The 17,036-nt window shown below is 45.4% G+C and overlaps 1 protein-coding gene across 1 annotated transcript in view; it reads right to left on the reverse strand.

Moving 5' to 3' along the window:
- Positions 1–1,889: 1,889 nt before the first annotated feature.
- CACNB4 (calcium voltage-gated channel auxiliary subunit beta 4) overlaps positions 1,890–17,036 on the reverse strand; it is a 106,177-nt gene continuing 91,030 nt past the window's right edge. The window contains exons 11-14 of the mRNA XM_082312919.1: positions 15,796–15,947; positions 12,683–12,778; positions 5,939–6,124; positions 1,890–2,175 (exon numbers count right to left, since the gene is read on the reverse strand). Of these exons, the coding sequence (XP_082169045.1) occupies positions 1,915–2,175; positions 5,939–6,124; positions 12,683–12,778; positions 15,796–15,947 (695 nt within the window). The 3' untranslated portion in view covers positions 1,890–1,914. The remainder of the gene's footprint in view (positions 2,176–5,938; positions 6,125–12,682; positions 12,779–15,795; positions 15,948–17,036) is intronic.

The raw sequence follows: 17,036 nt of genomic DNA on the forward strand, positions 1-17,036 counted from the left end.
ATTCGAATCATCTCGCGGTGCTGAAGGCTGCCCCTTAGGCAGCGAACTTGTTTAAAGAATTAATCATGCATCCGCAATCTTGTACTGCTGCTAGAGATGTACATCATTTTCGGCTGTACCAGATAGGAGATGAATTACTTTTCTCATTGTTAACATCAAGAAGATAACCAGACTCAACGGTGGTGGAGAATACCAGTGATCTTTGCTAACTGGTCCAGAAAGTAGAAGAAACCATAATATTCAGGAAATTCATTTAGTGCTACATGCTTTTAAAGCCTACTTTTAGCAGGCCGTGGGAAGAAAATAAGCAAATACAAAAGTTAATGATCCTCATTTTTGAAAAAATAATTTTGACCTGAACCTGCATTCAAAAAATGCACGCTCAGCGTAGTTCGGTCGATTTTAGAAAAGGCATGCAGTGGGGGATGTCAGGGGTCTCTGCTTAAAGACGTTAGCGGGTTGTACAAAACGGTCAACTACGGTAAAGTGTTCAACCACATTGGATCTAAGGCTTCACTGATCAGGTAAGACATAAAGTCTTCAACAGAAATTTATCTGTTTAAAGAAACTGGAGACTCAGTCAGTGAAAAGAAGCGATTGTTAGGAAGTAAGGCAGCGATATCTCCAAAGATTTATCATAGTTCTTTGAATCAAAAACGTCAGCTCGACGCCTTTACTGTGAGCAGACTTTGTTCTGATACCCCATTTTTATTGCGAGCTAATTCTGACCAGTATGTTATTTTAAATGGTCACCATTGACGAGTATTTAACCCTGCCCCCTTCCCTCAGATTTCATTACTGAAATTTAAACTGATCTTCTGGAGAGTTCTTGTGCGACGCTGGAATTTTCAGACATTCAAAGATGGGTTTTGAAAGACGTAACACATGGGCAGGTACTCAGACGTACTGGAAGGTAGGTACTCTACATACTGGGTAAGAAGAGAGTATTGTTTTCCATTTAAAAAGGCAGAATCCTAAAAATGGGAGAAAAAAATATTATGTATCTATACACCAATGTTCCATTTTGGGACTACTAGCTGTATTCAGGTAAACGAGAGGACAAAAAAAGACTGTTCTCGACCTCTAACCTTACAAACTGTTCTGGAGCTTGTTCATTCTCCCGTTTCTCCTTCCCCTGATCCTGTCATAGCTCATCATCGCTGACCGCAACAAGAATGTCAGTACTGGCTAAACTAAAGGAATCGTTTCGCTGCAACATTCATGCCAGGTCTAAAAATAATTTCAAACTGGAAAGTATTTTGTAACTGCTGCAATAATTTGTGATATTTGGCACTCTCAATAGTTTACATTTGGTTTGTCTGAAAAAGCCATTCTGGAAATAAGTAGTTAGAATAAATCCTTTTATTCTAACTTGAAATGTAAATTGAGCTTCCAGCAAACAAATACTGTAGCTGACTTTCTGGCTTCTAGTGGTTTGTAATTTTCAGATTTTTCATTTGTATTTTTTTTTTCAATTGATTGCAACATGCTCAAGTCGACTTTCCAGTCAATTCACCCAAATTCCAACAGGAATTGGTTTATAAATTGGTTCCAACTGGAACTGGTCATTTGGAATTTCCAGCACAGGAAATTATTTTATAAGTGCCTTGATAAGTACCCTAAATTACAAACGGATGTGTCTAATATCTAACGACAAGAAAAAGTATGGCTATAAATGCAAATGCTGTACTAAAAAAAAAATAAATATCCCAAAAACAACCTCTATAATCGGGCAGAAACGTAAGGGCATGGTAACTTTTTTTTTGCCCCCTACTTAACATCAAATGATGGCAGAGTGCAACTTCAGTATAACCGCGTTACATCTGCCAAATTAAAATGAATTTTTTTTTTTTCCTAGCTACGTTATGGCAAGTTGTCAACTGATGGATACTATTTTTCCCCAGGTTCTTGAACTCAAAGCCTGTGTCGTGAATCATGGCTATATCCTCCAGGGGATCCTCGGTTCCGATGGGGTTTGTAAGTGTCCTGGTATGAGTCAGAGTATTCTTCTTCCACTAGAGGATAGTGATCTCGGCTGTGTTGGGAACTGGAAGACAAGCGGTTCCTGCTCTTCCGAGCCCTTTCGTTGTGATAATTTTCATCTGAGGTCATTAGACTTCGTCGCTCAATTGGAGAGTTCTCTGTAGAATGGCTGCTGTGCCTCATACGCTGGCTCTACGGGTGCCAAAGAAGCCAAGCATTAATACAGACAAAGAGTATTTCACATTTTTTAGCTTGTTTTGAGACTTATATGCTGAGGTCTTTCAGAATCCATCCACTTTTGTGTTATTCATTTTATATTAAAGTCTGTAGCTACAGGAAGGGGTTACAAGAATAGTCTGGTTCCTAGAGCTGAAAGCAGACCAAACGCAGTATTACACCGTGTACCTCACGGTATTCACCTCGGTGAGTATTACAGACCATTCAGCATGAAAAGTGAGCTGATGTATTCAGCATTTATCACTTTTCTCTGATCATGAACGTAACATTCATGCTTCTATTCCGCTTAGAAAATTTTGAGCATTGGTTTATGTGGTTTTAGAAAACATCTGAAGATGTTTGTTGTGGTTTTTTTTTAAAAGGTGCAGCTCTGAGCCCTATTTAAAAACCTTCGTATGACCAAAAAAATGACGGACTGCTAACCAGGCAGCTAAGGGGTGGCTAAAATTATTAGATATTAACAAATTCTTTCAACTGAAACATAATAAATATTTTACATATATTGACAGAAAATCCTTTTCTCAGATAATTTATTAATTAAAAGCTTTCACCTTTGCTATCCTCACGTTCCCAGAATGATGATGCGCTACATTTGTCACATGAACAAAATTAGTTTATACTTTTTGCCAGTCAACTGGGACAATGAAGAAATAGCCTAAAAAATTATTTTGTTTGCTGTCATCACACCGTAAACCTCTCGAGCATAGCCATCCACACCCTCTGAACATACTCGGCCAGTACTTTTCCTTCTCCAGACGACACACCCAGTGTCATCCTTCCGATCCTGCAATGGCCAAGAGAACGCACAGCAGATAGCATGTCGCATCTCCTCCTGTGGATCGATGCTACCAGGGTTCCTCACTCAGATTCCACCTAACGAGCTGGCACGGAGCAGGTGCCCTTCTGCAAATTCACACACTCAGCTACTGGGCAGCAACTGCCACCAGCTCATCCCCAAGTTTTCCTTATAGCATCGTGTTTTAGTAGTGATTCTATGTCAAAATCCACATCTTTTCTTCACAAATTACACTTCTCAGATTTATTTGACCGCGGCATGCAGTTTTGATATATAATCACCCAATCAATTGCAACCTTAACTTTCTGTGCTCACACCCTCTATCTTCCCTGTAGCAATTTACCTCTCTGCCTGCAACCTGCTCCTTTCTAGAAACCGTCCCGTTTCCCCGCCTCGCCCGTGCACTCACTCTGATCCCGCTGCTTACCTCCTGGGAGGTGTAAGCGTGGCACAAAACCGGTGTGGTTCTGTGCTGCTCTTACGCCCCAACTAACTTTCGGTCCGGCAGCGCCACTGGAATGATAAGCTGCGTTACGTTTTCTGCAGTAACGGACTTAAAACGCAAATCCCCTGGAGCGCAGGAACGCAGATCCCCAAAAGCTGAGCTATAGGATTTAAGTCCATTCGCTGAAATTAGACTAAACCATGCAGGTTTAGAGCTAACCAGGGATTAGCCACAAAGGCAAACGAGCGGCCCCGAGGTGTTAGCAATGACAAAATTTACTCTTCCTATCGAGGCCTGGAAACACACAGAGCTCAACATCGACGTCTTCCCCTTGTGGGCAAGGTCGTGACCAAGGACCAAACGACCACCGGCCCTGGCAGATGCACCACACCCCGCGTGACGGGACACAGCGGGAGCACGCTGTCCCATACGCCCTCTCCTTCACGCTGCCTCTTCTCTATCTATGCCTTTTAACGTCACCCCGATGACCTTCCTGAAGCCCAAAGACTGAAGTTAAATCAGAAGTTTCAATTCTCTGACATCCAAGCCACAATCAAGTGAAAAAGGGACGCTCCCACGTCCTGATGCAGTGAGGTACGTACAGATGGTCCCAGCAAATCTGTATCGTTCTCAGGTGCGACTGCGACACGAGGCTCTGGGCTTTCAGTGTTCAGTTCCCCAAGGCATCAGGCGAGAAGGAGTCCCAAGGTCACGAGAAGTATAAATTCTTAAAATATCATAAGCACCTAAGCTAGCTTAATTCCTAGGATTCTCCTGAGTGCCTCATAATTACCACACCACATCATTACAGTTAAAACTGATGCAAATCCTTCCTCTAGGTGGATAAGCACTTCAGATGGTGGAAGCCTTCACTGCGAGATAACCACGTACGACATCAGAAATCCTTAACCGGGCCTGAACGCTTGCGTGGCACTGAAGGCCAAATCCTGCAGTCTCTAGGTGGGCATCATTCGCTCAGGGAGAAATTTACCCCTCTGCAGAGAACTAGCACCATTCAAGTCCCACCTAAGCCTTCACAATTCGGGTGAAGTGGGGATTACGTGATGCGTACCTTCAGCCAGCCCACTGCACAGGGGTGATTTTCATCTTCAGTGTGAGTTTTCCCTAAGTAAATGGAGCAACATTTCACAGTTACTGCTGGTGTCCATTGATCAGAGAGAAATAAATGCCTGAAAAAAATTCTGTGGATACACCCAGTTTTCAAAATGAATCTGAAGAGGTGAAAGTTCTGCAGATGGTATTTTATTGTCATGAAGGGATGGAAAACTGAAATTTTAAGGCAAGTGAAAATGGAAACAACAGTTTACATGGGCATGTTATTAGTAATAGAACAGTGCTTGTGCATTCAGCCAGTCAGGAAACAGTGGCTTACTGAGCCTACTAAAATCAAGCACGGCATTAGAAATGTGAGTATCAGGGGTCATGCACCTTCAGCGAAGTGCGACTCACTCACAGAAAAAACAGCTTTACGTTAATTGAAAACACCGAACAATGCACCGTTTCCTGCAAAACCGTTACCTGCTTCCAGATACTCTACAAGCAGAAGAGAGGTTAAATTTGTCGGGTGAATTATTCATTAAATATAATCTGCTCAACTCGACTTTTGACGTACATTAGAAAGTGCACACTGCTAGAAAGTCACACACATACAGAACTCCTTCTGGAACTTTCAGGCTTAAAAGTGTGCTGCAATCCTGATCTTCTCAAGCATTCGTAACTATTAATCAAAAACATTTTCTGTTTTCAAACTTAGTAAAGCACGTACTTCTCATTAAGGACTATTTACATGCCACGTTTGAAGTTTCAAAGTTCAGCCGTTTTTGAGCTATCCCTGTGGAAAAAAATGGTCAGAATTTTTTTCAATGGGTAAAAAAAAAGGTATTTTATTCACACTCAAAGAACTCAAAAAGGTGAAGGCATTTTGCTGATACAAGAGACAAGCATGGACATTTTTCACCCAAAAGTGAATGTTTTGTGAAGTTATGGGGGTAGAAATAACGGGATCATTACAGACACTGCGCTGCATTCTTAAATACAGTAGCTGTTAGCTCAACTGCTCTGACGTGCTGTACACGCTTATTCGCAACCTGACAGGGTCCCAGCTGCAATGACATTTTTTTCCAGATTAAAAAAAGGCCGTTTTCTAATACGGCTGCAGTACCACTTGCCAGAGCCTCATGTAACGCTTCCTCGGGAACCCACTCATGGCCACTTTACCTCCCATTAAAGCAAGAGCAGTCACGGTGCTTCAGCACCCAGCCGCCTAACTGCTTCTTCAGGGACCAGGGGCCTTAGCTTGCCTTCTTACTGCTGGCAGTGGCCAAACAGTGCATAATAACAACTAATGAAGCAAACAGAAGTTATGCTATATAAAACACATTACACTATTTGCCCACAGATTAAAAAAACCCCACCTGATCTGCACTGGCGTTTGGGGCTGGAATGTGTTTGCATACCTGTAATCCAGAGATTGCAGCAGGATATGGTGAAAGTGCAGTGGATCCTAAATTTCGCCCCAGGAGAGGAGTCATGGGTGTGCTACTGGTGGTGTGAGTAGCACGCCAGTATGCCTCAAGATATTCTGCCAAGTGTTCGCAAGCATCTTCAAGCTGATTTTCATCCAAAATTACATCAAACATTTCCTGATCACAACAACAAAGTTTGCTTCATTACAACGTTACAGATGAAAAGAAAGAGATGTTAAACAATTCTCATCGCGCTAATCCTTTACAATTCAATAAATAAGAATCAGAGCATGGGATTGCAAAAGAAAATTACCCAAGGGAGGTGAGAAGGCGATCCAAAGCCAAAGCTGCCAGAAGTCCCTGCACCCTTTCAGCGAGGCTCACTGACGTTGCGTGAGCCCAGCCAGGCTCAAAGGCACAAGACCGCGTTTATTTTGCTCTAAGGCAGGAACTGAAGCTGGATGTCAGAGTGACACAGGGGTGCTCTGCATTGCGTCTGGACCCAAGGACTCGCGCGGGCTTCTCTCATCCTAACCGTGAACGCGTTTCCAGAGTGCAGGATGCCCCGAAACCACTCCCACCTCAGTGAATGCAGCGCGCAGTTCTGCTGGCAGCAGTACTTCTGCTCAGGCAAGGCTCCCGCAGGACACCCAGCCGTTCAGACACGACAGCTGGGAATCCTTCAAAGACCATCACCACGCGCCGTTTTTTAACTACCTTCACTTAGGCCTATCTGGAGAGCCTGACCTATCTGTTCCCAAATCTGCAAGACCAGGCAGGTACCACCTTCTTCCCTACTAACCCCTCTACCAGGGGCCAGGACCTGACCGTTGGTGCAAGCCCTGGTACTTGCCCCCCAGACCTGCTGGCCACGCCATCCACGGAGGCTGGGTACCAGTGAACGTGGAAGGAATTCAAAGCCACGCGGCTTCTGTGCTACCCAAGAAGTCAAAGGGACACTCTGCAGACAAGGTTTTTAGATTATCAGCATGACAAGTGCTGATAACAAACAGCTGATAACAAACCATCAGAAACCGAGTCCCTCAAGAGAAATATAAATGTATTTTCAGCAGTGAAATTTCGTACCTCATCTGTAATCTTAACTCACGCCTTAGTGGAAAAAAAGCATTGTGAAAATAGCACAGGAAATGAAAGATAAGTGCAGGTGTTGCAGGTGTTAGAGTAACTGATACAAACCACAGGCTGCTTCTCCTCCCTGCCTATTTATAGATCTAACCAAGATACTCAGAGCTGATGTCTACAGAATACGATCTAGCATGATGAAGTTATAAATCCTGATCATGCATCTACATTCTGCCCAGAAGTCCAGTCCAGAACTTTAATACTAAAGCCATTTTATTTATTTTTTACTTTATTTTCTCTTATCGGCATGGTAGAGAAACGTCTCCTCCTCTGCCAGCAAGCATGGAGTTTTCTTCTAATAAGAATACTCCTAACACTACATCCTTTGGTTGAATGCAGTGTTTATCGCTGCTTGTTTTGCTCCCCTATTTATCTATACCCTTTACACCCTCCTTTGCTATTTAAACACACGTTGATCCACTACGTATTCCATTATATCACTCACATCATCATTTGTGGGAGAAGTCAGTAATTCAAACAGAGGTAAATTAGGAAATAGAAGAATGTGGCTTGCTGACATATGCTTTGCTTTGGAAAATATTGGAATTGAAATATTGCACTTGGAATACAATAGGTGTTTTCTTAAATAAAGAATGAATATTGTCGTATTCTGGTCTGAGCCTAGAAAGCAGTTTCCCTGCGCTGCCCATTCTTTGCACAGCTGGCCGCTGATCCGAGGGCAGCTCTGGTGCCTGTACGGAACCCGGCTCTGCGGCTCGCCAGGAATCCCGTCCCAAGGCGTCTCCTCAGCTGAACGGGGCTGCAGCAGCAGGCAGGTCCAGGAAAGCTCTCCCACACCTTCCAACCTCCTCCTGCTAAACAGGGAACTGCTTCTCCAGTTTCTTTTTAACCTGGGTCAGTTGATTCAGGGAGCTCACAAAATGCTGCACTGGCATAGCTAAACGGGCTGCAAGGTGGAGGTAAGACAAGGATCAGCGACGGGAACGCCGGTACCGCTGCCTACGGCTTCCTTTTGTAACGGCGTAACAGCTTCGGGCACGGCTAAGAAACGCACAGCTAACACTCGAGCTAACATACCCGAACCACCCAGTTCTGTGACGGCGCGTAGCTTCATGGGGTATTCTGACAGCGACCTCAATTAAACGGAGTTTAGGGAAGAAGAACTTCTAATAGTTGCAGTAGAGCTGTCGCCTTTTTAACAGTTAACTGTAAGGTGACACTAGGACCGGTAACGGTGAGCCTCTCACTTGAAGGTCACCTGGAAAAGCTGCAAAACTGACAGGATCCCAATGGCAGGGCTCTACAGCGTTTTACAGGGAAAATAAATGACAGAGAAAGCACTCCGGTTTTTTCTTGCATTTAACAGTTCTGCTCGTAGCTAAACCGTGTTTGTTCTAGTGCTACGTATTTGGGAGGAAAGGACCCTCCAGGAGATCCTTGTTTGTAAGGGTCACGGAGTAAAGCCATTTCTTCCCAGCTCTCCTTACAATGCATTTTATTCACCGCAATATTTTCTCACAACACGCGTAAAATAGTTTGCGCATGAGCATTTCCATATCCTAGTAATTTCTTGATATACATTAAAGTGATATACATTAAAGCAGTGGTCTTTCCTGAAGAGAAGATGAAATGAGTTGCCACTGTCCTCTGCTATTGCTTTTGGTTTACTGTGTAACCAAGGCGAAATGTTCTCGGTGCATTACCCCACACTGGCAACACAAAATAAAACGCTCACGACTACAGAGGCATCCTCCTCGCCCACAGCAACGCTCGGGAGAGGGAGCGCGAGAGGGACCACCGGTCAGGAGAGCTGAGGGCAATCCCAAACGGCCCCTTACGCCCCGAGGGCAGGGAAGGCGAGCTCAGGCTCTGGGGGAAAAGATGGCCCAGACAGAACCGCAAGGACGGAGGCGGACCCGAGAAGGAGGAGGAATTTGAACTTGTAGATATATCTGCTGCACTGGCTGTTTTTAATTATACCAATGCACTTCAGTTCTGCTAGAGTATAATTTCTGGTATTTTTTAGGTTACGTCAAATTGACCAGAGGGATACGTACCCTCTCTTAGCATTGGCATGAATCCAAAAGTCAAACAGAATAATCATAATGAGCTGTACCTGCCTAGTGTATTTAAAGCCGTATGGTTAGCAGAGTTCACGTTTCTTTGAGCCACATCACGTTCCTGCCTAACGGAGTCATGCAGTGACCGGCTTGGGCAGCATCAGTGAGAGATTAGCAAGGAATTAATAATGAAAGCAGTTCCTGAACTTCAATATGCCAAAAAAGGCAGCTATTTTTAAAATGTCTAGACATACAGCACCATCTGATTACTTAAGGCTGGCTCTCAGCAAATGAAAAAAAGTGAGGTTTTTACAGTTTTCAAGTATCTTCACTTTAAACAAATACTCCTCTGGCAGGAATTTGAGCTGCGAAACAGATGAAGCAGGTCGCAGTGCAGCAGACAGACAGCAGTCTCTCTGGTCTTAGCAGTATACTTTTACTTAATTAAATCATGGATCAACCTGGTCCTTTAATTTAAACTTAACTGAGACGGTCATCTCCCTTTGAGTGCTCTAAGTCAGCAATAACTTTGTTGAAATCAAAGACCGCAAAAGTGATCGGATGTTTTCTGCAGAAGGCTGTTGTGGAAGGCAGCCTCTGAGCCAGCAGGGTTACACGCCTGAAAACGGGATACTCTGTAATTTGGCAATATTTTTCTCATCCAGGTGGGGTCTCCCTTTGTTGCCTCAGGCAACAAAATCCAATTACAGGATTTGGTGTTGAGGCAGAGTTTACCAGATGCTGGGGATGGACGATCTAAGTGCCACGACGCAACAAACGAGCCACGACACGCATCCTGCTGCTGCACGCTGCGCAGTGCAATCAACGCAGCTACTTGCCTCATTTCAACCGATGTGAGCAAACCTACGTGGAAGAAGAGGGAACCACTGTATAAAGAGCAGACAAGGCCGTGAAGCACGCACAGGCTTCTCTGTGCAGGTGGAAAAATAAATACACCTTTCAAACGTGAAGAATGTGCAGCGGATTGTTCCTCGTGTAAGCTCGGTGTAAATACCAGAAGCCGTATTCAAACAGGTGCAACTCCATTTAACTTGGCTTGCACCTATTAAGAGATAGGAAGGTATGTGCTTTTATAGAAATTATTTTGTACTACAGAGAAGTGTACAATTTTGTTTTAGTTAATGGGACCTGAACGGCTCGAAGGAATTCTCCGTCATCATTTTGAGAGATAAGAATTCAGTAGAAAATTACATGTGAGAAACATAATATAGCTGAGCTCTCCAGAAGAACTCGAGATGGCTCGAACATCTTTCAGTGTTGCTCGAAGCAAAAAACAAGGGTGAGACAGCGAGCAAAGCGATCTACAGTTACTGTGACCAGAAGCTTACAGGTCTCTGCAGTAAGACCACCAGCTGGATGGCTACGCGGTCACCGTCTGCCACTGCCGCCAGCTGGACATCTGCAAGTGGTGCCGATGGGGCAGGAGGGGCAGCAGGAGGGCGGCTGCGAAATCCAGACCCGGCAGGGGAGCGGCAAGCTGTCCGGGGCGTAGTGGGCACTGCACAAAGTGTATTTAAGTGGAGAAACGGAGATACGCTCCCCCATGTGCACACACCACCAGCAGCACTTTTCTGGATTATTTAAATTCTCGCTCTGTATCAGGCATAGGAGGAATGTGAATCCCATTTCTCATTCTGAACACATTCTTAAACCATTCCACTTTTGGATAAGGAGGACAGAAATTTCAGTCAAATCTATTACCTTTTTTCTCCGTTTTCTAACATTTCAGTGTGAATCTAGCCTGAACATACACCAAAACACTACAAAAACCTGCCAAAATTCAAAGTTTTCACAGATGCACGTTAGTTATTCTTCATTTTGTATCTGGCTGAAACTACCGAGCAAGCATAACCTGAACGCACTAGCAGTGTCGGTCAGCTTGAAACAGTTTTTTCAGAAAGCCGACCGGTACATGCGGGATTACCCCACTGCCTTGCTAAGCCAAGGCAGAATTACGGGGCAGACCCGAGGCCACCGAGGTCTCCTCCAGACGGGCAAAGGCGGGCGCCCCGGTGCAGCCGAGGCTGGCAGTCTCCGCGCACCAGCTAGCAGTTAGGCAAGGTCTGCCTGTCGGCAGGAGCTAACCTGAAAGGTCAGCCGGCGCGGGAGAGGAGAGAGAAAGAGAAAGAAAGCTCTCTCCAGGCCTCCCCTTCCGCTGGATGGAGTGCCACCATTCCCACCAACAGCAGCTCTGGGACATCCGAGGGGCATGAGAGCACGGGCCTAAAGGAGATGTGGCGCAGCCTCAATCCCTACCAACAAGAACACTTTAAAAGCAACATCTATCGCTATCATTTAGGAGGAGTGCCCAGAAATACCTGAATCATCTTTTTATGGCCAGTGGGGACAAGAGGAGGAGGCTGTGAAGCTTGGTATCTTAAGAAGCATACAAAACCAAGGAAATAAATCCTTGTGGATCATTACTCCAGAACAGAAGCTGCTTCACCTTTGTTACTTTCCTTTGAATTGAGAATAAAAGCCATCTGAAATGGAGGCGATCTCTTTAAGGTCTACATAACACAAGGCAAAGTCTTCCAGGAGCATTATCTGACCATTAGGGTTGGGCATTCGTTTTGCTGATCTCAACTCCCCGATTTGTTCCTAGATTGTTCCAAGACATTTCTTTTGTCAGCACTTTGCCTATTTTAAGTCAGAGAGTACGATGACGGAAACCCTCCCAGTGTCTATTCTGAATTTCTCTGAATTAATCTGATTTCTACTCAACAGTTCTTTGGCATGAGAAAGATGGGCAAGCGGCAAGCCATAGGCTGGACTGCCTGATCGTTCCCTCTCTGCGCTACCAGACCAACGTTAGGCACAACTATTACGCTGTAAAAGCAAGTCCACGTCCAAGTTTGTTTCCACTGAGTCACAGAAACCAGGCGTGGTTTTCAAAAATGAAAGCAAGTTTGAGCTAACCTGTCTGAACACCTCTACAGCTTTTCCGCACAGCATCTGCCTGCCTAATCAGCTATGCAGGACCTCTGCTCCTTAAGCAGCGGGTTGTTCGAGGTGAGTCATCAGTAGCTTTGATAAAACGGTCGGTGAGCAGGGACTGTGCTCCCATGAGGTAACTGGAATGGCTTGCAGCGCCAGGAGGCTCGGGGATCACACGCGTGCGGACACACGACTCGCACCGTACAGACGGTGGGTGCGGACTCACTACGCGGCTGAAGAAAGTCCTCTGCAGCCTCCTCTCAGACCAGGAGTCTGAGACTTTGGCCCTTCGGGACCGTAAGATAGCACTGCTCCACAAATGATGTAATTTGCTAATGTGCTAGTAGATCAGTTTTACCACACGTGTCATTTTTCACCCGTCACCTTGCCAAAGTTCATAATAAACCCAGCACAGGACACAATCAGGACGAAAGTATCAAACAGCTTGTTTCTTAGCAATAAAAGCTGATCGAGGGTTGCAATTGCAGGGCTGTCTGAATCGCCATAAAGTGAAGTAATAACGTATGAACTCGGCTGCAATCAAGGACCAACACAGCAGAAATCTTTAAAACTCCACGTATCACAAGTTCTTTAGCCTTTCTTCTGTACTTACTGGTGGGCATTGTGCAAGTTTATCAGCCGCCACCAACTGAACATTCAAGTGTTTACTTTGTGACTTTCCTCTAGATTTAATCAGTCGCTGCAAAACCTGACAGAAGAAAAGAGGAAAATGTGAGTTTAAGAATCGCGTATCTCCATAAAACTCAGACTGACATCCCATTGGAAGACTACCAAGTTCAGAAGCTCTCCATTACGTTTAATAAAATGGACAAAATATTGTCCTTGAATATAAGCACAAACCTTTCTGACAACCTCCCTGAAAGCCATGCACATTTCCCTCTGCATTACGTTTGATCCCTTGCAAATGTTTCAAATGCAGCGTGAATGGTGATTTTGCTTTATTCTGCTTGAAGTAATAGGCTGTTTTTGAGAAATGTAATCTTCTAGAGGACCACAAAAATTACATATATACAGAATTACACTGGATTGCTGGATTGACTGCAGCCCAACAGGAGCAGCATGTTATGTTGTGCAGCAATAACGCTATAACTTCCTCTGTTCTGAGGTGCATTTTGGGTACAGAAGGTATTTTACACACACAGTTCAAATTACTTTTTTTTTTTCTTCCACTGCGTTCATTACTAGAATTTAAGGGGCGGAAAAGTCAGGAATCCTAAATTACTTCTCTGTAAAGTTTCAAAGAAAATGATGGAACCATAGACCACCACAGTATTTTTTAAGTCACAAGGGCCTCTAGAGGTCTCTGTGCCAGCCCCTCGCTCAAAGCAAGGCCAGCTGGGTCAGATTGCTCGGGTCCTCGTCCAGCTGAGTTCTGAACATTTCCAAGGAGATCCCACCACCTCTCCGAGCCAGGACTGACCCATCTGTGCTCGTACAGCCCAACATGCGGCTGACTCTCTGCTGCAAGGGCACACTGCTCACTCCTGCCCAAACTCTTCTCCGCCAAGGCCCCCAGGTCCCTGGCTGCAGAGCTGCTCCCCCGCCAGTCGGCCCCAGCCTGGCCTGGGGCAGGGTGCTGCTCCAGCCCAGGGGCAGGACTTGGTATTTGCATCTGCTGACCTTCAAGAGGTTCCTCGTTTCTCCAGCCTGCCAAGGTCCCTCTAAATGACAGCCCTGCCCTCTGGCACCTTAACCTGCCCCAGTATTAGGTATTGTCCACAACAAAGGTCATTAACAAAAACGTTGAACTGTACTGGCCCCATTACAGATCCCTGAGTGACACCACTGGTAACCAGCTGGACTTTGTACCTCTGACCAGCACCCTGAGCCCAGCAGTCCATCCAATCTTCCACCTCTCTTACAGCCCACACTTATCCGGACCATATCTCACCAATTTGCCCATCAGGATACTACAAGGAGACCACATCAAAGCCTTGCTAAAGTAAAGGCTAACAACAGCCACTGCTCCTCCTCTGTCCACTGGGGTCACAGTCTCATGACAAAAGGCAGCCAGGCTGGTCAGGCATGATTTGCCCTTGGTAAATCCCTGCTGGCTGCTCCCAATCCCCTTCTTGTCCTGCATATGGCTGGGGAACAGCTTCCCAGAGGATTTGCTCCATAACCTTCCCAGGGACTGAGGTGAGACTGACTGGCCTGTAGTTGCCCAGATCCTCCTTCTTACCCTCCTTGAGAATGGATGTGACATCTGCCTTTTCCCACTTATCAGGAACCTTCCCAGATCACTACGAGCTTTAAAAGGTAATAGCGAGCAGCTTTGCGATGGCATGAGCCTGCTCCTTGAGATGAATCCCATCTGGTCCCTTGGTTTTGCCTATGTCCAGTTAGTTAGGCTGTCTCCAGATCAACCTTCTGCTACTCTGGGTCCCTGCCACACACTGCAGTGGGCCCACGCTTTTCTTAGCTTTCCTTCTGCTTGCCATGTTCTCACAGAAGCCCTTTTTGCTACCCTTAAGATCTCTTGCTAGTTCTAGCTCCAGATGAACTCTGGCTTTCTTAGCTTCCCCCCAAGATGTATTCCTCCTGGGACGCCTGTCCCCACATCCATCTTCTGTGGACCTCCTTTTGGTGTTTGAGGTCAGGCTGTTCCCTGTTCATCCACACTGCTCTCCCACCCAGCTCCATGGAGGAACAGATCATTCTTGTGCTTGGAGGAAGCTGTCCGTGAAGATCACACAGCTCTCCTGAGCTGTCTGTTATCCAAGATGGTCTTTTATGGGATCCTGCTGAACAGGTCCCTGAACAAGCCAGTTCTAGAGTCCAGGTCTGCAATTCTGTTATTTGTACTGCCCACTTCTCTCAGGATCTTCAATTCCACCATCTCATGGTTGCTGCAGCCAAGGCTGTCCTGGACCGTCACAACTCTGTCCAGTCCTTCCTTTCCTCCCCCAGCAGCAGGTCCAGCAGAACCTCCCCCATCACTTGCACCAAGAACTGGCGCATGGCTGTCTGCAAACATCTCTGATGTGCCACGGTGGTGACTCCAGCAGGTGCTGGGCAGCATCCCACCGCCGCTGTGCTCATTCCATGAGAGCCAGAGTCTCTGTCGTGACTCCAGGCCCCCTCCTGCACAAACAGCCGTGGTCGCGGTGGGGTCCACGCTGCGCTCCCGAGCCACAGTCGCCTTCGTGCTCCAAGGCAGGAGCTGGCCAGCAGCCTGGCCACACTGGTCCAGACCCAGTGGACCCAGCGTGGGTGGCGTATCAACACGCCCCAGGTGGAAGCCACAGAGAACAGCAGACAGGCTTTGTTTGTGATCAACAGACAACCATCATTCACTGCCCGGGAAGTGGGCGAAGGGCTGGGTGTCTTCTCTGAAGCTCGGCCTAAGGTTACGGCTTGTAGAGACAGCCCAGCACTACAGCTGTGGTGGGGCAGGGGGGCTGCGAAGGGACGGCCAAGGGGAACTGAGAGCTACAGAAAGAATTTGCTCCTCAGGAATTTTTTTGTCTACTGAATTGGTGGGTGCCTCATCTAAGGCTCAGCCTAAGGCTAGGTTAAGGTTTAGGGCAGAAAAAAGAAATTGCGTCAGACATTCCCTTGTCAAGCCCTGGATGTAAAAATTTTACTTTTTTTCCTCTTCATCCCACTCTTAATTTCTTCAGGTGCAGATACCACACTGCTCACTCCCACACTGCCCTCCAGGTCCCTCTCGAACACACATATTTTAAGGGTGAGATACGTTACCTTTGGAGAAGACACTTTAACATGGACAATAATAGGTGCTAAAGATGTCTTGATAAGTTGTGCAGGGTGATTGATAGTGTCTGCATCTAGGACCACCAGTTGTAAGGACCTCGCCAGCTCAAAGATTCTTTCAATTTCACTCTGTACTTCAGCTAGTAAAGGAAAACAAAACAGGTGAAAGCCATTCAACCCCAGCATTACTTAGACAACAATATCATCACCCGTTTATTTTCACAGAATGTATACATTCAGTACATGAAATCCATATGTGAATTAATGTAATTTCCATAAAATAACCTATTACTTAAGGCAATTTTTAAAATAAATATTACCTTTGAGACAATTCTGTTGCCTGAAAATACATATGTACTATGTTCCTTTATAATATCAGTGTATTTAAATATTGGGTACAATTAAATGCATGTTTCTATTAACACAAAATAGACTTAAGCATATTTTCCAAGTCTGCTAAATAGCTTAGGAGTCGTAAGATTTTTTCTTTTCGACAGCCAGTGATGTATGGATAGTTCCTAAAACTTTTTTTGTTCTCAGATTGTAATTCTGATTTAACTTAAAGAAGAGTCTGTATGAAAAGCAGAACTGTGACCTCCTAATTCTATAACCACAAAAAAATTGTTTCTGTTAAATAACTGACAGGGTAATATTTAAAACGACACTAATGGCAATGGTCACACCAAAGCACTTTTGTCTGAAGAAAAAGGAGAGATTTATCTCCATGTAAACTGTATTTCCGATACTCATTGTTCTGACCCTTCTTAATCATTCGCATGCATGTGACGAGTTTTAAATAGATAAACTCAGCACAAATTGAAGCCTCTAAGTTATACCACCGAAGCACGAAAGAGCTGTATGTCAGCAACTCACATGCATTTAATTTGCCCAAGAGCTGTTCCACAGAGCAGCGCATGCTCACAGGCACAAGAAGATTTAGTACTCACCTTTGCAGCACTTAATTTTGCGGTGCCTACTCCTGTACTAGAACACCAACTAGAAGTGAGGCATCCTACGACCTAGACCGCTAGCTCAAACAGTCACTCAGGACGTCAGAGAAGTGGGTTTAAGAGCCTTTTCTTCCTGAGAAGACCACAAACCAACTCCTCCTGCCTCCTAGGTGTCCCAGAGACCAGGTTATTGGCATGCACATACTACACACAAATTTCCACCCTTGCGAAAGAAACAAAAATTCATCAGGCCAGTGTAACCCAGCAGTCATGACACTG

Source organism: Platalea leucorodia, assembly GCF_965183815.1.
Source record: "Platalea leucorodia genome assembly, chromosome: 5".
In the NCBI taxonomy this organism is placed as follows: Eukaryota; Metazoa; Chordata; class Aves; order Pelecaniformes; family Threskiornithidae; genus Platalea; species Platalea leucorodia.